The 19,724-nt window shown below is 48.0% G+C and overlaps 1 protein-coding gene and 1 long non-coding RNA gene across 4 annotated transcripts in view; one reads left to right on the plus strand and one right to left on the minus strand.

Annotated features, from left to right (window-relative positions):
• The window catches only part of LOC138649555 (uncharacterized), a 110,292-nt gene that overhangs the window by 80,558 nt on the left and 10,010 nt on the right, over window positions 1-19,724 (plus strand). The window lies entirely within an intron of this gene.
• RIPOR1 (RHO family interacting cell polarization regulator 1) overlaps window positions 16,728-19,724 on the minus strand; it is a 119,024-nt gene continuing 116,027 nt past the window's right edge. For all 3 annotated transcript variants that reach the window (XM_069740045.1, XM_069740044.1, XM_069740046.1), the window contains exons 21-22: window positions 19,572-19,662; window positions 16,728-18,330 (exon numbers count right to left, since the gene is read on the minus strand). In XM_069740045.1, the coding sequence (XP_069596146.1) occupies window positions 18,233-18,330; window positions 19,572-19,662 (189 nt within the window). In that variant the 3' untranslated portion in view covers window positions 16,728-18,232. The remainder of the gene's footprint in view (window positions 18,331-19,571; window positions 19,663-19,724) is intronic.

Below are 19,724 nucleotides of genomic sequence, written 5' to 3' on the forward strand. Positions count from 1 at the left end.
GTAGTGACCCAGTACTCTGGAGTCAGAGGTCTGACTTACAGATTCCACGTTCCTGGCAGCGACACTCAGATTTCTGCAGTCATATTGCTGCAGACTTCTCTGGTAAAATATAAGCTGCATTTTGGTCAATACGAACAACAAAGACAGTTTCTCTTGGACACTTTTGAGAAGTCTGTCCCATTATTTGTTGCAGCCCGGAGCTACATTCATGAAGCTGCAACATGTCCGCTACAAACGCAAGCATAAACATTTCCCCCTTCAAAACACTGGCAAATATGGCTCTGTATAATTTTATTTTAGTTTTTCTGTGTTTGAATGATGTTCTGCTGTAAATGCATCTTGTTTTTTTTTTTTTTTTTTTTTTTCACTCTGTAGTTTAGTGCTTTACCTTCTAAAAACGTCATGATTTTTCAGTAAAATTCAATTTATCAGGCACCTGGTGGTCCGGAAATACGGGTCAGTCAGTATGAGAGGTTTTTAGTTCAATGCTGGGAGCCTCAGGAAAATGTCCTGATGTCAAGGCGATGGCAGGAAGGTAGCGCACCTGAAGAAAGCTCTTGAGGCCTTCATAGTGACGTGGGAAGCGGAGACCCCAGCTCTAAGAGATGTTGGGGGTGGCCGACCAGGAGTAGAAGCAGCACTCGTCCCTGGCTCATGGTGGGTCTGGAGAGATGTCTAAGCAATTATTACCTACTGGTGATGAGCGACCAGGCTGGGATAAGGTGTTATCTGAGCATGCTTGTGCCAACAGTGTGTCTTTGGTGTGCCCGAATAATATGATCCAGTCCCCGCGGCTGTTCGACAGCCACAACACATGCATCGATTGCTAACACATGCATCAATTGCCGGTTTGTTAGGTGATCACTGCATGCGCTGGGGCTGTCGAACAGCCGCGGGGACTTGAACATTGAGTATCGTCGGCGTGCTCGAATAGTATTAGCATCCAAGCATGCTGTGATGACCCAAAAGAAGAAAATGTCCAGCTTCACCGAATCCGTGAAAAAAAGTTTTCTTTATTCACAAACTTGAACATGGAGGATACAAACTTCAGCACAAACCATATGGGTGAGAATCTCAACGCGTTTCTGGAGACTAAGCTCCCTTAATCATGACACTGGCGCTGACTGGAGGGACCAATCAGCGACGCGGGATTTCGTTAGGGTACCGTCACACTATACCATTTCGATCGCTACGACGGTACGATTCGTGACGTTCCAGCGATATCGTTACGATCTCGCTGTGTCTGACACGCAGCAGCGATCAGGGATCCTGCTGAGAATCGTACGTCGTAGCAGATCGTTTAGAACTTTCTTTCATCGCTGGATCTCCCACTGTCATCGCTAAATCGGTGTGTGTGACACCGATCTAGCGATGCGATCCAGCGATGCGTTCGCTTGTAACCAGGGTAAACATCGGGTAACTAAGCACAGGACCGCGCTTAGTAACCCGATGTTTACCCTGGTTACAAGCGTAAAACTAAAAAAAAACAAACAGCACATACTTACATTCTGGTGTCCGTCAGGTCCCTTGCCGTCTGCTTCCCGCACTGTGACTGCCGGCCGTAAAGTGAAAGCAGAGCACAGCGGCTGTGCTTTCACTTTACGGCCGGCAGTCAGTGAGTGCGGGAAGCAGACGGCAAGGGACCTGACGGACACCAGAATGTAAGTATGTGCTGTTTGTTTTTTTTTTAGTTTTACGCTTGTAACCAGGGTAAACATCGGGTTACTAAGCGCGGTCCTGCGCTTAGTTACCCGATGTTTACCCTGGTTACCCGGGGACCTCGGCATCGTTGGTCGCTGGAGAGCTGTCTGTGTGACGGCTCCCCAGCGACCACACTACGATTTACCTACGATCACGACCAGGTCATATCGCTGGTCGTGATCGTAGGTAAATCGTATAGTGTGACGGTACCCTTACAGACAGAAAGACAAGCAGACGGAAGTACCCCTTATTATATAGATAATTAAGTACACCACATTAGAAGTGACGCAGCTGAAAGTACCTGGGATCTTGTAGTCCTGATGTGAATTGGGGATCTTTATCTTGTCCGTGGTCATTATAAATAGACAGGTTTTACATTTTTTCTGATTGCAAGCAAAGGTACCTGCAGCTGTTGGAGAGGACAGGGAGCTTCTGGCAATGATGCTTCTTAGATTTGGGGCTGCCTAAAACAGTAGTGGGGGGTCTGGGAACATGGATTGTAATCGGGCATCTTTTTGCAGTAAAGGTTGTAATTTCCGTGCAGCTCCCCTTAGCACCTCCAGATTTGGATTGTAGGTGACTACTAGAGGTACCCGGTTATTTTCTTCTTTAGCTTTGTAATGTAGCAGGTGATTCCTTGATATTCTGGTGGCTCTTGTGATCTGGTTTTCGATTGTTCTTGGATGGTAGCCCTGATTCAAAAAGGTCTTTCTGAGGTGACCAAGGTGTTCATCCCTATCCATTGGCTTGGAACATATACGATTGTATCTGATGGCTTGGCTGTAGACAATGGAGTTTTTTATGTGTTTTGGATGGAAACTGTCCCATTTAAGATATGTTGGACGGTCGATTGGCTTCTGATACAGGGATGTCTCTATTTTATTGTTCTGCAGCTTAATGATGGTGTCCAAAAAGTTAATTTCAGTACAGGAGTAGTTGAGTGTCAAGTTGATGGTAGGATGAAACTGATTAAACTGTTCATGGAACGTCTTTAGCTGTGGCTCAGACTCCGTCCAGATGATTAAGATGTCATCAATGTAGCGGTAGTAGGCCAGAGGCCTGATGGGACATGAGGAGAAAAAGTCGCTTTCAAGCTTGGCCATGAAAAGATTTGCATACTGCGGGGCCATTTTACTTTTCATTGCGGTGCCAGTCTCCTGTAGATAGATCTTCTTGTCAAATTCAAATTTTATCGTTTAGGGTATGTGCACATGTTGCGGATCCGCAGCGTTTTTTTGCGGTGCAGAAACGCTGCAGATCCGCAATTGATTTACAGTACAATGTAAATCAATGAGAGAAAAAAAACGCTGTGCACACTTTGCGGAAAATCCGCTGTGGAAACTCTGCGGTTTAAAAGAAGTAGCATGTCACTTATTTTTTGTGATTCTGCAGCGTTTTTGTACCCATTCCATTATAGAAAACCGCAGGGGTAAAAAAAACAGCAAATCCGCAAAAAAAAAAAAACGCTGCGGAACCGCATAAAATCCGCAGCTGCATTTTCTGCCAGGAGAGGCAGAATCCGCACCAGAAATTACTAAGGCTAATCCGCAACGTGTGCACATAGCCTTACCAGGGGTTTTTAAGAATATCCTCTTAAAGGGAACCCCCCCCCCCAGGCATTTGTAACTAAAGGAGCCTCCTTGTGCAGCATTAATGCTGCATTCTGACAAGGTGGCTCTTTTAGTTGGGGTCCCTTCCAACGCTGAACTAGCCCCTCATAGCTGTAGTCTGTCCGGGGGCATCTCTCTACCCCCCCACCCCCCCTCCGGACACAAACGCCTCTCAGCGATCCCCCCCCAGGCGCTGCCTCCACTTCCTTCATTAATGTCCCCGGCGCTGTAAATGGTTTTTTTTTTCCGGGCATGCGTAGTTTGCGCTGCCCATTGACTCCCATCACATGATGGGAACTTAAAGCGCAGGCGCCGGGGACGTTAATGACTGCAGAGGAGGCGGCGCCTGGAGGGGCTGAGGGATGGCTGGGAGGCGTTTGTATCCGGGGGGAAAAAAAAGACATGCCCCCCGGACAGACTACAGGTATGAGGGGGCAAATTATAAAAATGAATAGTTCAGCGTTGAAAGGGACCCGAACTAAAAGAGCCACCTTGTCAGAATGCAGCATTAGTGCAGCACAAGGTGGCTCTTTTAGTTAAAAATGCCTGGCTGGTGACAGGTTCCCTTTAACATATCCCATTGATTTTGAGTGTTTTTTGTGTGACACATTGTACTTTATGATAATGGTAAATTTATATTGCTTTTTTTTCTGCAAATATAATAATCATAAACTTTACAAAAAAAAAATTAGCAATTTTTTGAGCTGTGAATGATTATCCTTTTAATCCAGATCGTCATAGCAACTAACATTAATAAATAATATTTCCCATCATGTCTGCCTTATATCAGCACTAGTGATGAGCGAATATACTCGTTACTCGATTTCCCCAGCACGCTCGGGGGTCCTGCGAGTATTTGTTAGTGCTCGGAGATTTAGTTTTCATCGCTGCAGCTGGATGATTTACAGCTTCTAGCCAGCTTGATTACATGTGGGGATTCCCTAGCAACCCCCACATGTACTTATGCTGGCTAACAGATGTAAATCATTCAGCTGCGGCGATGAAAACTAAATCTTCAAGCACTAAAAAATACTCGCAGGACCCCCGAGCGTGCTGGGGAAATCGAGTATCGAGTATATTCTCTCATCACCATTTGTAAAAAAGTTTTAGTTTGTTAGGATTTTAGAAGGTTTAAAAATGTAGCAGCAATTTCATTTTTTTTAAAGGAGATTTAGAAAACCTTTTTTTTTTTTTTTAGGGACCTATGAAGTTTTGAAGTGTCTGAGTCCTATATGTTTTAGGCCAAGTTCACACCGAGCATTTTTCATGCTAATTTTCATCTCCATTTGACAGTACCAGCTATGTCTGACACTTCAGAAATCTCATGCACACAGCTTTGGTTTTTTGTCATCAGTATTTTGTGCTTTGCTTGGTTTTTTGGATATAGAGCGTGTCACTTACAGCGTTTTTTTCTCTCATTAAATTGAATAGAAAAAAAAAAAGACACCAAAAACGCCACAAAACCTGCTCTCCTGCCAAGCATATAGGTTATGCTGCACAAAAAAAGTCCAGTGTGAACTTAGCCTTAAAGGGAAGGTGCCGCGTTTTAATATTGTAAAAAAAAAAAACTCTTTAATTCCTTATTTTTATAAGTTATTTTCAAGTGCATAGTATTTATTGTTTTTTTTTTATTCATTTTTTTTTCTGCCACTGGGCGCCGCCATTTTCATTTGCAGGACTGTAAGTGTAGCTGCACGACACTTACAGTCTTCACATACGGCAGCCCTGGACATAGAGATCAGTAGTCGGGAGGCGACCCCATAGCTAGCATTGTCTGCTCTGATGTGGCCACGCCCCCTGGGCGGTCTCCACATCACAGCAGAGGCAGGAGGTCGGCGCCATCTTGCTTCAGCCACAGTGGAGTGTACCTGTGAGGCTCCACTGTGACTGAGAGCTGTGCTGTTGGAGGAGCAGCTCCATCTGTCTCCCCTCACACTCAGCGGCCGTTCCCTGTCCTCTGCTGCCTGTAATCTCTAGAATCGCTAGAGAGGGTGAAGTGCTGAGGTCTGATGTTCTCTTATCAGGAGCTGCAGAGAGGTAACAGAGGGGGATGGGGGAGGCTCTGTGCTGCTCGGACCTCACTGCAGCTCCTCACAGGACATCAGACCCTGCATCTATCACTATACTGTGCTGAGCCAAGTATCTAATCCTCTCCTGTGTGATAGTGTCTGCTGAGCAGTGTATCTAATCCTATCCTGTGCTGACCTGTGTATCTAATCCTGTGGAATACTGTCTGCTGAGCCGTGTATCTAATCCTCTCCTGTGTAATACTGTCTGCTGAGCCGTGTATCTAATCCTATCCTGTGCTGACCTCTGTATCTAATCCTCCTGTGTAATACTGTCTGGTGAGCCGTGTATCTAATCCTCTCCTGTGTGATACTGTCTGGTGAACCGTGTATCTAATCCTATCCTGTGCTGACCTGTGTATCTAAGGCTATGTGCACACGTCTGGATTTTTAGCGTTTTTTTTTTTTGCGGAATTTCGCCATAAAAACGCTATAAATCCGGTAAAAAAAACGCTAACATTATGCATCCTATCATTTAGAATGCATTGCGCATTTTTTGTGCAGATGTTAGCGTTTTTTTCCGCAAAAAAAAAACCGCATACCGCAAAAAATCCGGACATGCTCTATCTTTTTGCGGATTTTTTGCGGATTTCCTATCAAAAAGGACATTCCAGAAAATAAAAAAAAAGCAAAAAATCCACGCAAAAAACGCGCAAATTCCACGAGAAATCCGCGCAAAAAAAGCACGCGGATTTCTGGCAGAATTCTCAGGATTATGTCAGGAAAAAATCCTGACGTGTGCACATAGCCTAATCCTGTGAAATACTGACTGCTGAGCCGTGTATCTAATCCTCTCCTGTGTGATACTGTCTGGTGAACCGTGTATCTAATCCACTTCTATGCACTCCTCTCCCCCCTGCATATCTTTCCCCATTGCACACGCAACTCAATGCGTGCGGTAACAGGAGCTGCGAGCGTCATGCTGTATTATGGCATTATGTGATCTGTATGGTGGTATTATGCTTGATCAGTATTGTGAGAATTATATGGTGGAATTGTGTGTGATCTATATGGTGGTATCATGTGAGAACACTATGGCAGTATTATGTGTGATCTATATGGTGGTATGTGAGAACACTGGCAGTATTATGTGTGATCTATATGGTGGTATTATGTGAGAACACTATGGCAGTATTATGTGTGATCTATATGGCGGTATGTGAGAACACTGGCGGTATTATGTGTGATCTATATGGTGGTATTATGTGAGAACTGTATGACAGTATTGTGTGATCTATTTGATAGTATTGTGTGTGATCTATATGGCGGTATTATGTGAGAACACTATGGCAGTATTATCTTCAGAAAGCGGACCCATTCTATGGTGGTTCTGGCTGAGCACCTGCACGCGGGTCTGGGGTAATAGAGGGGGCAGCATGACCTCCAGTTAGGTGCAGTCAGGGCTGGTGAGGCAACTGAAGAGAGGGGTCTCATTTTTATCGTTACTATATGGCTACATTTCCTTCCCAGCGTCACCCCTTACTTCGCCTGTCGCCTCGTTTTCACACATCGCCAGGACAGGATGGAGAAGACAGGATCTGAGGAGGGGAATGGGGTCTGTATACAAAGTCTGGATCAGACCAGGCCATCAATCCGCAGAAATGTTTCCTGGATTTCTGTGGAGCAGACGGTCCATCCATGTGTATAAAAGACATCGCTCTATGTACAATCCCTGGCTGCTCCGCGCACCAAACAGGGGGCCCCTATAGACCAGCATACTGCTCTCCTGAAATACTCTGTGCTGCTGTCACCCTGCTCCCTCCACCACATATCTCCCAGAATCCTTGTTGCCTGCCATCCTCGGTGACTGTCTACTTGTCAGTATAAGGCTGCTTTCACACTAGCGTCGGTACGGGCCTTTCGCAGTGCGTCATACCTACGCATGCTGTGAAAGAAATGTCCGACGTGGGCAGCAGAAGCAGTCTTACGACGCTTCCGCTGCCCCATTGTAAGGTCTGGGCATGAGGGGGCGGAGTTTCGGCCGTGCATGCGCGGTCGAAAATGGTGGACTCGACGCACAAACGTTACATGTAACTTTTTTTGTGGCGGCGGTCCACCAAAACATGACGCAACCGTCGCACGACAGTTGTGACGTGTGGCAATACGTCGGTAATGTTAGTCTATGGGGAAAAAACGCATCCTGCAGACAACTTTGCAGGATGCGTTTTTTCTCCTGAATAACTCATTGCAACGTACAGCCAACAACGCTAGTGTGAAAGTGGCCTAAGGCTGCCGTCCACTATCAGTATTTGGTCAGTATTTTACCTCAGTATTTGTAAGCCAAAACCAGGAGTGGGTGATAATACAGAAGTGGTGACATGTTTCTATTATACTTTTCCTCTAATTATTCCACTCCTGGTTTTTGCTTACAAATACTGAGGTAAAATACTGACCAAATACTGATAGTGTGACGGCAGCCATACTCTGCAGTCACCAACAAAATGGCTGCTCACTGTTCCTGTATCTCATCCTCTCTAATCCCTTAGCAAACACCCAGAAGGGGAGGAGACATCACACACGTCAGCAGACTCCGCCCATAATTACTGCAGTGCTGTAATGTGAGCTAGTTGTACACTAGGTTTTTCTGAAATTTCAGCAGCTGCTCCCCCTAGTGTTGAAAAGTGGAAATTCCAAAACTTTTCAAATTTTTCATATTTTACTAAATTATAAACAAATGATATTTTTTTTAAGAAAATGTAATCATTAATTCTTTACATTTTTACAATTTCTGAAAAAAAAATTTTTTTTGATGGCACCTTCCCTTTAAACCCCCAATAGCGATACCATTTATAAAAACAGCGCCCCTTAACATAATCAAAATTTCTTTCAGGTAGTTTAACCCTTCAGTTGATTTTTAAGGAATTTAATGCAAAGTGGAATAAAAGAAAAAGTTTATTTTTACCATGTAAATGTTGATAACTTCTGAACAGGCCGCAGACTCTTAGGCCGTTATTTGGCCACGGAAAACATCAGGACCACACAATCAAGGTCTGAGTGCTGATGGGGGGTTAAGAGGAAGCCCCCCATACTCTTAACCGTCTGGATGCTGTAGTCATTATTGACAGCAGCATTTAAGGGGTTACACAATTATAGCTGGTACCATGACTGATCGTGGCTGATGCAGCAAGTTGTCAGCTATAGTGTCCAGCCGACAGCTGCTGGATGGTCACCTGTCTGGTTACATCGCAGGTCAGTAAAAAGACGTATTGGCGGTCACTAAGGGGTTAAACCATGCTTGATATTGTGCATACTTTATTGAGCTATTTAAAAGGACATTTGTCAGGATCAACCCTCCTAAGCCCTCTATATGGCCATGCAGGTCAGGAAAATGATACCCGAGTTCCTGCAAAATCCGCGTACTTCTTATATGTAAATAAACGGAATAGATCTCTGGAGGCAGATTATTTGGGCACAGATCTTTTCAGCTCCTTTGCCTAAGGCTGGGGTCACACTAGCAGTATTTGGTCAGTATTTTACATCAGTATTTGTAGCCAAAACCAGGAGTGGGTGAGAAATACAGAAGTGGTGCATATGTTTCTATTATACTTTTCCTCTATTTGTTCCACTCCTGGTTTTGGCTTACAAATACTGATGTAAAATACTGACCAAATACTGATAGTGTGACCCCGGCCTAAGGCTATGCGCACACGTTCAGGATTTCTTGCAGAAATTACCTGAGAAAAACCTGAAACTTTCTGCAAGAAATCTGCATGTGTTTTTTGCGCATTTTACCGCGTTTTTAGTGCATTTTTGGTGCGTTTTTTTTTTTGTTGCAGATTTTTTCGGACATTTCCCAATGCATTATATAGTGAGAAATCCGCAAAAAATCCGCAAAATTAATGAACATGCTGCGTTTTTTTTTTACCGCAATGCGTTTTTTTCCGTGAACGCATCATGTGCACAAAAATTGCGGAATTCATTCTGTATGCTTTTTTTTTTTTGCGGTTTTCATAGCGAAAAAACAGGATTTTTGGTTGCTTACCGTGAAATCTGTTTCTTGAAGCCTCCATTGGGGGACACAGGAACCATGGGTGTATGCTGCTGCCACTAGGAGGCTGACACTATGCAAATAAAAAAGTTAGCTCCTCCTCTGCAGTGTACACCCCACCGACTGGCATTATACTCTTCAGTTAGTGAGAAAGCAGTAGGAGAAAAGAACAAGGTTGAAAAACCATAACCACAAACTTGAGAACTGTAAACGTGAGAACAGTCATAAAACAGATAACAACAGAAACATTGGGAGGGAGCTGTGTCCCCCAATGGAGGCTTCAAGAAACAGATTTTACGGTAAGCAACCAAAAATCCTGTTTTCTTTATCGCCTCTCATTGGGGGACACAGGAACCATGGGACGTCCCAAAGCAGTCCCAAGGGCGGGAAAACAGACTTCCATCAGGTCAGAGGACTCACCACTGCCGCCTGCAAGATCCTTCTGCCTAGACTGGCGTCCGCCGATGCGTAGGTATGGACCTTGTAAAATTTGGCGAACGTGTGGATGGAAGACCAAGTTGCCGCTTTGCAAAGCTGTAGGGCGGAAGCCCTGTGGTGCACCGCCCAGGAGGCACCGACTGCCCGGGTAGAGTGAGCCTTAATCCCAGGAAGGGGCACTCTGTTCTTGACCCGGTAAGCCTCCAAAATTGCCATTCTGATCCATCGAGCAATAGTCGCTTTGGAAGCCGGCTGGCCTCTGCGCGTGCCATCAGGAATGCCGAAAAAAGAATCCGTCTTCCGGAAAGAGGATGTTCTATCCAGATAGATCCTCACTGCCCTGACGAGGTCTAGCTTGTTCAACGATCGCTCCAGAGGATGAGTCGGAGCTGGACAAAAGAACGGTAGAACGATGTCCTCGTTGAGGTGGAAGGTGGAAACCACCTTAGGAAGAAAAGAAGGTGGGGGCCGGAAGACCACCTTGTCCTGGTGAATGACCAAAAACGGAGGGCGGCAAGACAAGGCCGCCAACTCGGAAACGCGGCGAATAGACGTGATGGCCACAAGAAAGGTCACCTTCCAAGATTGAACCTCCTAGGGAGATTCCTCTATCAGTTCTAAGGGAGAAACCCTCAGAACGTCCAGTACCAGGTTTAAGTCCCATGCCTCCACAGGGGCTCTGTACGGCGGGACAGCATGGGCTACCCCTTGAAAGAAGGTCTTAACCTGTGGCCGAGAGGCCAAGGTCTTCTGAAAGAGGATGGAAAGTGCAGAGACCTGACCCTTCAGGGAGCTAAGAGCCAGGCCCGAATCCAGTCCTGCCTGAAGGAAGGCCAAAAGAGAAGGCAGGAAAAAAACCATAGGCGGAACGCGGTTGGACTCGCACCAACGGAAGTAAGCCTTCCAGGTGCGGTAGTAGATCCTGGAAGACGAAGGCTTCCGAGCCTGAATCATGGTGTGAATCACCCGGTCCGAAAGGCCGGACGCTCTTAAAACCGTGGACTCAACAGCCACGCCATTAAACTGAGCGACCGAGAATTCGGGTGGCAGATCGGACCCTGGGACAGCAGATCGGGCCTGTATGGAAGGCGCCAGGGAGCGTCCGCGAGAAGGTTGACGAGCTCCGCAAACCAAGCTCTCCTGGGCCAATCCGGGGCGATCAGGATGACCGGCACCCCTTCCGCTTTGATCTTCTTCAACAGCTTGGGAAGTAATGGAAGGGGTGGGAACAGGTAGGGCAGCTCGAACTGTGACCAAGGAATGGCCAGAGCATCGACGCCCACTGCGAGAGGATCGCGGGACCTGGAGACGAACTGCGGAACCTTCCTGTTGATTCGAGACGCCGTGAGATCCACATCCGGAGTCCCCCATCGAAGACAAATCTGATGGAAGACCTCCGGATGCAAGGACCATTCCCCTGCCTCGAGGCCCTCGCGGCTGAGGAAGTCGGCGGCCCAGTTGTCCACGCCGGGGATATGCACCGCAGATATCACCAGAACCGTTGCCTCTGCCCAAAGGAGGATCTTGGATACCTCGGCAAGGGCCAAGGAGTTCCGGGTCCCCCCCTGATGGTTGACATATGCCACAGCCGTGGCGTTGTCCGTCTGGATCCGGACTGGAAGGCCCCTGAGGATCCTTTCCCAGTGGCGGAGGGACAGACAGATGGCCTGAATCTCGAGGACATTGATTGGCAGAGTTGATTCCTGCGACGACCAACGGCCCTGAACTGTCAGGTGGCGAAAAACAGCACCCCAGTCGATCAGGCTGGCGTCCGTTGTCACCACCTGCCAGTGAACTGGAAGGAAGGACCTGCCCTGGGAGATGAGAGATGACGTCAGCCACCAGTTGAGGGACCGCTTGACCCGAAAAGAGAGTCTGATCGGCCGATCCAGGGAGAAGACAGACCTGTCCCACTGAGACAGAACGGCTTGCTGAAGGGGTCGCGAATGAAATTGGGCGAAGGGAATCGCTTCCAATGTAGCTACCATCCTCCCCAGAACCTTCATGGCCGAACAGAGGGAGGGAGGGAGGCCGAGGACCCTGGAGCAAGCGTATGTCCCGACAAAGAGTGGATCTCTTGTCTTTGGGAAGGAAGACTCTGGTCTGACGAGTGTCGAAAAGCATGCCCAGAAAGATGATGCGCTGAGAAGGAATAAGGCAGGACTTCTTCCGGTTGACCAGCCACCCGAAACGGGCTAAGGTGTCGAGAACAATGGACAGGCTTTCGTGGGCCTGAGCAAAGGACGGAGCCTTGATGAGGATGTCGTCGAGGTATGGAAAAAAGGACCAAGCCTCTGACTCTCAAGATGGCCATCAGCGCCGCCATGATCTTCGTGAACACCCTTGGCACGGTTGCGAGACCGAACGGCAGGGCGACGAACTGAAAATGATCTCGTTGCACTGCGAAGCGCAGGAAACGGTGATGTCCGGGAAATATCGGGACATGTAGGTAGGCGTCCTGGATATCTATAGAGCATAGAAATTCCTGAGCCTCCATGGAAGCAATTACTGAACGAAGGGATTCCATCCTGAAGTGTCTCAGGCGAACTCTCCTGTTCAGCAATTTGAGGCGATGGCTGCGAAGAAGCCCGGAACAAGAGCGGGATCTCTTGGAGGACAGGATTGGAAGAAACGATCCCGGGGTCTGGAAGCGAACTCTATCTTGTATCCCGAGGATACAACTTCCCTGACCCAAGCGTCCTCTACTGCAGAAACCCAGACGTCCCTGAAAAGGAGAAGGCGGCCGCCCAATCTGGGAGTTGGGCTGGAGTCTTGCCAAGAGTCATGCGGAGGTGGATCTTCCAGTCCTGGGCCTGGATGATCTACCCTGGGAATAGCGAGGACGCCAGGACGGAGTGGGCCTAAAGGATACCGCCTTCTTCTCTTGACGTGCCTGTGGCCTCTGTTGCTGCTGGGAAAAGGAGTTTGACGCAGCGAAGCGACGAAAAGGGCGAAACTGCCGTCTAGGAGGAGGGCGACGGGGCTTAGCCTGGGGGAGAAGAGAACTTGTACCCCCGGTGGCGTCCTTAATAATTTGATCCAGCTGGGAACCAAAGAGACGAGAGCCCTGGAAGGGCAGACCGGTGAGGGACCTTTTAGAAGATAAGTCCGCCTGCCAGGCCTTGAGCCAAACGGTGCGGCGGATGGCAATGGCATTGCTGGAGGCCTGAGCCGCACAAGAGGCGACATCTAGGGAGGCAGAGACCAGGTATTCACCGGCGTGGGAAATCTGGTTGGCAAGCTCCGCTAGTTGCATGGGGGGCGCCCCGTCCATGATACCTCGACGGAGCTCTCTGGCCCATTTGGAGATGGATTTAGAAACCCAAGTGGAAGCAAAGGCTGGGCAAATAGCCGCTGCAGCCGCTTCAAAAGCTGACTTCGCAAAGGATTCTATAGTCCTATCGTTAGAGTCCTTCAGAGATGCTCCGCCGGACAGAGGAAGCACCGTGTTGGTGGACAGCCTGGACACAGGTGGATCCACCGAGGGAGAGACCGTCCAATTGGCGGTAAGTTCTGGAGAAAAGGGATATAACACACCCAGGCGTTTTCCCCTCTGAAAAAGCCTAGTGGGGTCCTCTCTCTCTCTCTGGACATGATTTCCTCGAATTCAGGATAAGGAGAAAAAAACTTGGAAGGTGGTTTGGCCCGTCTAAACGAAACCGCCTGATCTGCGGGTTCCGTAGAGGGATCCTTGATGCCACAAGATTGGTTTACTGCCACAATGAGATTCTGGACCATCTCCCTCATGGTGGCGATTTGGTTAGAATCCAGCTCCGAAATATCCTCCAAGGGCGCATCAGAGAGTGCCTCGCCTGACTCAGGGGAGGAGGGTCGAGGGGACGCCGACCGCAGGGGAGGGCCGAGTGGCGAGATAGAGCGCGAAGAGGACTCAGACCGACGTTCCTGTCTGGACCTTTTGTGGCTTATCAAGGAGGGCTCGGGCGGCGGTTCCTGCGACCCGCTGGCCACGGCAGGGGTCTGCAGGGGTAACCGATCCAGTGCTGACACCAGGGTTTGAGACACCCGCGTTAAATCGGCCACCGATTGTGACAGAGAGGCGGCCCAGCCTGGGATGGGGGGGGATCACTCTCGGGCGGAACAGTCGGGTTGCTGCAGGACTGACACAGCGGGGAGGACTGACCTGAGGGAAGCTTGCTGTTACAGGACGCACATGCAAAGTAGGGGACTAAGGCAGAAGATGAAGTACGGGGACGAGAGCGGCCCCCTTTAGAGTTAGACATTTTGAAGAGGTCCCTGAAGAAAATGCCAGCAGGTTAGGGGACAGTGGGGCAGAGGAGGGTGTCAGTCTGCAGTGCAGAGCTACTCACGGCAGACGAAAAAACCCGGATACCAGGAGCTGCAGGCCTGGAGGAAGATGCTGTGGATCCCCGGCGCAGATGGAGTGCTGTGTCCCCAGAAGGAGCGCTCTGCGAAGTTCCCCGGCGCAGGTGCGTGGCACGATGGAGAAAACTCGTGCTCTGAGCTTCCAGAAGCTGCGTGGAGGAAGGGGCGGAGCCAGCCGAGATGGCGCCGGTGGGTGGGGAATGCAGGGCAGAGTTTGTCGGGCGGGAGAAAGCCCGCCCAATGATACAGGAAGTGGGCGGAGCGCGTCACTGGAAGTAGGCCCCGGGGAAAGCCGGGGCCTAAATTAGAGGCCGGTGACCGCAGAAAGGTGGATAGTCGGCGGTGCGGCGCAAAAAACAGTGCGGGGGCTGCCCAACTGATAGGCGCGGCAGCCGCCGCGGAAAAGAGGGGAGCGCCGGTGCAGGCGCCGGAAGTAGGCCCCGAGAAGAGCCGGGGCCTGTATTAGAAGCCGGCGCCGCTGGAGAGGACCGCGGACGCGCGTCACCTCCCAAGGTACGGCCGCCGGAGAGAACGGCACGGCTGCCTGTAGGGGCCGCGCTGCATGGAAACAAAGGTACGGCCGCAGTCCAGGCAGAGCCGCTGCCTGTGAAGGTGCAGCCGCCGAGCAGGGAGAAGCGGCGCAGCTGACGCGCAAACAGCCAGAACCGCAGAACCAGCAGCGCAGCTGCCTATAGGGCCCGCACAGAACAAAAATGTGGCCGCAGTGTGGAAAACTTCCCAATGAAGAGACGCCCCACGATCGCCCCTGTAACAGGAAATCCACAGGGACCCCCCATGACTGTCTTTGAAAATAGACCGAAGGTTAGGGATCGGTGGGAGGGGAATACTCACCTAAACATCCCATGCCGTCCATTACTAACCTGAAGCCGTAGAAGGTGTTAGACGTCCGTGGAGCTGGACGTCCTCGTCTCCTCCAACCGACAGGCTCTGGTGGGCGAGTGGGTGGGGGACGGAGCCAGGACCGGACTTCTGAGCACGCTTGTGTGCTAGGATCTTGGTCCTGGAGAGGGATCTATGAGGATACGGGGTGGCAGTACACGCCGTACTCATAGTCCGCATTGTGGGACTACAGGTGTGACTGTTCACCCTGTATCCCTTCCGGAAAACCTGAAAAGAAACGACGCACATTGAGGTAGATAAGGGTCTAATGAAAGACCCGTGTCCACCTCCTACTGACACTAAGCTAAACTGAAGAGTATAATGCCAGTCGGTGGGGTGTACACTGCAGAGGAGGAGCTAACTTTTTTATTTGCATAGTGACAGCCTCCTAGTGGCAGCAGCATACACCCATGGTTCCTGTGTCCCCCAATGAGAGGCGATAATGAAATCAGCAACGTGTGCACACAGCCTTGGGCTTCTTTTACACTTGCCGTGTTTTTGCGACCCCAATACATTTCTATGAGGCTGCAAAAATTCGTTGGTACGCCGTATTTACAGCCATGAAAAAATATCGAGCCTGCTCGATATTTTTCACGGCCCCCATTGAAAATTAGTGGGGCTGCAAAAACAACGGAAGCCCGTATTTGCGGAACGCAGTTTTTTTTTTTTCCAATACTTTTTCCCTAGTATTCGAAACCAGAAAAATGGCGATCCGCAAGATTTTTTGCACCAGGCTGTGAAAATTACAGCAATACGGCCCGCAAAAAAGCACGGCAAGTGTAAAAGAAGATTATAAGAAAATGGTTCCCGAGAAGTCCAGTTGGTACAATTTGGACTCTATATTGGTATAGAAGAAGAAGAGCACTCGCCCTCCGCAAACTTTATCAGTCTTTATTCTGGCATCATATAAATAGCAGGAACATATAGGGAGAACAGTGGGTCCAAAAGACGACGGCCGTTTCGCGCTGCCGCGCTTCTACGGCTCTTTTTACAATTTGGACTCAACTTTCTATTACGGTGTGTACTTATAGACGGCTTACGAGGGTTGATCCTACGGACAGATTCCCTTTTTAAAATCTCATTTTAGGCAATGCAGATATTAAGACATTTCAATAAAGAAATAAATAACTTGCTGGCTGCCTGGCCGGACAATAGCCAGCAATGGATCGGGCTGTTTTTTTTTGAGGAACCTGGCAATTTGGGACGGTGCTCAATGTTTAATAAAATCATAAAGAAGGTCACATCTGTGCATCTTATCACATTGATTGGGCTCCTTTCAGCGCTCTATTAAACAATTTCCCCCTTTCAACTGTATTCATCACATCTCGTCGGCCCGGGGATTTTGTAAATACTAAAAACAGCAATCCGCACCCTTCCTCCGCTCCAGCGATACCGCTGCTCCCGCTGATGGTTGACAGGCTGCAGCGGTAACGTCCCTTCTACAGCACCCATCACCGCTACAGACGCTCATACCGTCTACATAGCAGAGCCGCTGAGAACAGTGAGTGACCGCAGAGATATCGCACGCCTTTGAGAATTATTTTTTTTTCTTTTAAACATTTAAGATATACAATTTTTAAATAAGAAGCCATATTGTTTTTCTGCACCAAGAGACACATCTTTATAAGTTTTTCTTTTTTTTATTAAATACACAGAATTATCCAAGAACAAAACCGTAGGTAAGGATTTTCTTTTAATTTTCCGTTAGGATTAAAACTGTAAAAGTGACACGCTGTATTTGCCTTTTGTCATAAAGCAAACGATATACAAAATAAAACAAAACCTTTTACACATGTGAAAGCGATATAATAGTGAGAGCAATGTACGCAACGGGAGTATTGAGTGGAATGGTTGTGCAAATTCCATTTACTATCCAACACCATTCAGAAGCCGGAGCTGTAGTATTTCTGATTAGCTGGTAGCCATAGCAACAAATTAAAAATGTATGCCTTTAGAGTGCATTTAAAGGGAGTCAGTCAGCCGGGTTTTGCTAGGTCATTTAATGGCACCATGATGTAGGGACAGAGACTCTGATGCAAGCGATGTGTCACTTACGGAGCTGCTTGGTGTAGTTTGGATAGAATCCCTGTTTTTTCGGATGCAGATCTAGCAGCGCTCAAATGCTGAGCGGTGAGTAACCCCGCCCACACTCCTGATTGGTAGCCTCCTGTGTGCTCTGTTAGGAAGAAACCAATCAGTGCTGGGGACAGGGTTACACAGATTAGCTGGACTGGCTTGCACATGACAACTAGTCCTACGGTGATAATCTCCTGCTGATAAAACAATGATTGTATTGAAAGTACAACACAGCCCAATAAGTGACACATCTTTGTTATCCGGGTCTCTGCCTTTACTTCATGCTGCTCTCAGATTAAATGGTAAAAATCTGCTGACAGAATCCCGTTAATTAGCGACTCAACTGGTGAGTTAAGAAATTGCTGAAAAATGAACCCAATATCTATGCATTCAATCCAGAATGTCAGGAGATTTATGTCCCCCTATTTATAAAGATATAGCAGAATTTTAGACAAAAAAAGATGGCACTATCAGTTCACAATGTAATATGAAGACTGCTATTATGTTAAAAACAAAACATAAGCCAAATTTATTGATATAAACAACCCCTGAATATCCCCATCAGGCCATTCTCCTTACGTTATTTCTCATTAAAAATACAGAATTCAGTGTCAAAGGCCATCGCACAAGGACTAGTGGCATTCCTTACAAAAATATCAGTGGCCACTTATACCGCAAGATACTTACACGTGTACTGCAATGCGGACATGCGCGGCAGATCTTTTACATCAGACTGAATATTAATACCATATTATACACTATTAAAATCTACAATTAAACCTCACTGAGCAGTCGCCTTTTCCAAAGTGCACGCTCTCGGACTGCGACATCCCACCCAACGATGGACCGTATATCTGACCACTAAGAAGCGACGGATGCCTTACACGTCTCCACTCGTTCTCTTGCTCTCGGGCTTCATAAAACATTTGTACTTGTCAGAGGTAGTTCATTTTAATAAAGCTTTCCATCCGCATCCACCACAAGGCCGTCCGTAGTAAAGATGCCTGGTAATACTGCCATGTAGCTCGCTCACATCTCCAAATATCCCCTCTTATGTGCCCGACTGTCTCCTGGTATCGAGTCTCCAAAAATGTAGCGCCTGGTAGGTTTCAGAAGGCCGTGCTCGCCATTGCTGCGGGTGTAAAAAGTCGAGACAGACTTCCCGTAGTTTCCTCCAAATGCCGACAAGCAATTTTACCATCTTCTCCTGTGTTAGAAAACAAAAGTGAAATAAGAATATACAATATCTAATTTTTAGGTGTCCGAAAGGGAGTCTCTCTCTGTGCAGCACACAGACGGAAGCAGCACTGAGGACAAGGTAGCTGAATTTGAGACAAATCACTTGCTAGAAGCTGCAGCACAATCTGAGCCTATTACTGTGCCGGGTGACCCCCTCTTCCCTTCTACATAGACATAGGGAACCGGTCACCAGTTTTTCCCGATAACCAACTTTCAGCCCCATGTGACAGCATTCTATAATGCTGCACATATGACTAAGTCACGCTGCAAGGCTTTTATTATACTTGCCTACGGGGCGGTCTGGTCCGATTGATGGGAGTGGTTGGTCTTGGCCCGGCGTCTCCGGTCTACTTGCAATGCTTCGTGCGGATGACGCGTCCTACATCATCCACAGTGTCTCCCTTCACGCTTCTGCGTAGCTGCGCTTCTCCCTGCCGAGGGCAAAGCAAAATGCTACAGTGCGCATGCGCCGGAAAAGGTCAAAAGAGCGCCAGCGCATGCGCACTGCAGTGCTCTGCCCTCAACAACGCAGAGAGAAGTGCGCCTGCCCAGAAGAGAGAAGGGGACGCTATGGATAAGATGGGATTAGTCATCCACACAAACAGGAGGACGGCATCAAGAGAAGGCACCGGACCAAGACTCGCAACCCCCATCGGACTGGACTGCCTTGTATGTGAGTAAAAAAAAAGGTTTGTTTTTTTTTTTACTTGCAGGGCAAATTGGAATCTGATTTGCGGCATTTTAGGATGCAGTCACATGGGACTGAAAGGCAGCCGGCCGAAGGTTCTATCAGAAAAATAATGAAGTCAGGTTCCCTTTAAAAAGGAGCTGTAATCTGATACTTCAGTGAGCAGACAGTCCAACTTGTTTGGAGCAAGACTGATTTTTAGCTGGTTTCGGGGGCAGATGGCGAAATAGCTCAAATTAAGGAATAAAAAACAAAACCTATTTCTGTAATAAGATCGATCACAAGGTTTCTTATATTCGCTCGCGCTATTGATTTATGCCGTTTGTTATAATAGTGGCCCGTTCAGTCTCTGATGCAACCTGTTAGGTAAAGCGATCAATACAGGGAGATTATGTGCTACTTTCAAGGACCCATTACTCTTTATTTTCACTTTTCTGTATATGGAGTGGTAAGAGAGCTTGTATTTTTTAGGGAGAAGCTATAGTTTGGGAGGTTTTTTGCAAGTCAATGACTGCACTTACCAAAAAGTACCAGACTGTGTTTGGCGGCCTCCTTCACCTCCTCCTTGTCAGTTTGGCACAGGTATACAAGTTGTTCTATGCTTTCGTTGGCCTGTGGATGTACAGAAGAGAATGTGCAATGTAACTTTTTTTTTTTTTTTTGCAAATCAGAAC

The sequence above is a fragment of the Ranitomeya imitator genome, chromosome 9 (assembly GCF_032444005.1).
Source record: "Ranitomeya imitator isolate aRanImi1 chromosome 9, aRanImi1.pri, whole genome shotgun sequence".
In the NCBI taxonomy this organism is placed as follows: Eukaryota; Metazoa; Chordata; class Amphibia; order Anura; family Dendrobatidae; genus Ranitomeya; species Ranitomeya imitator.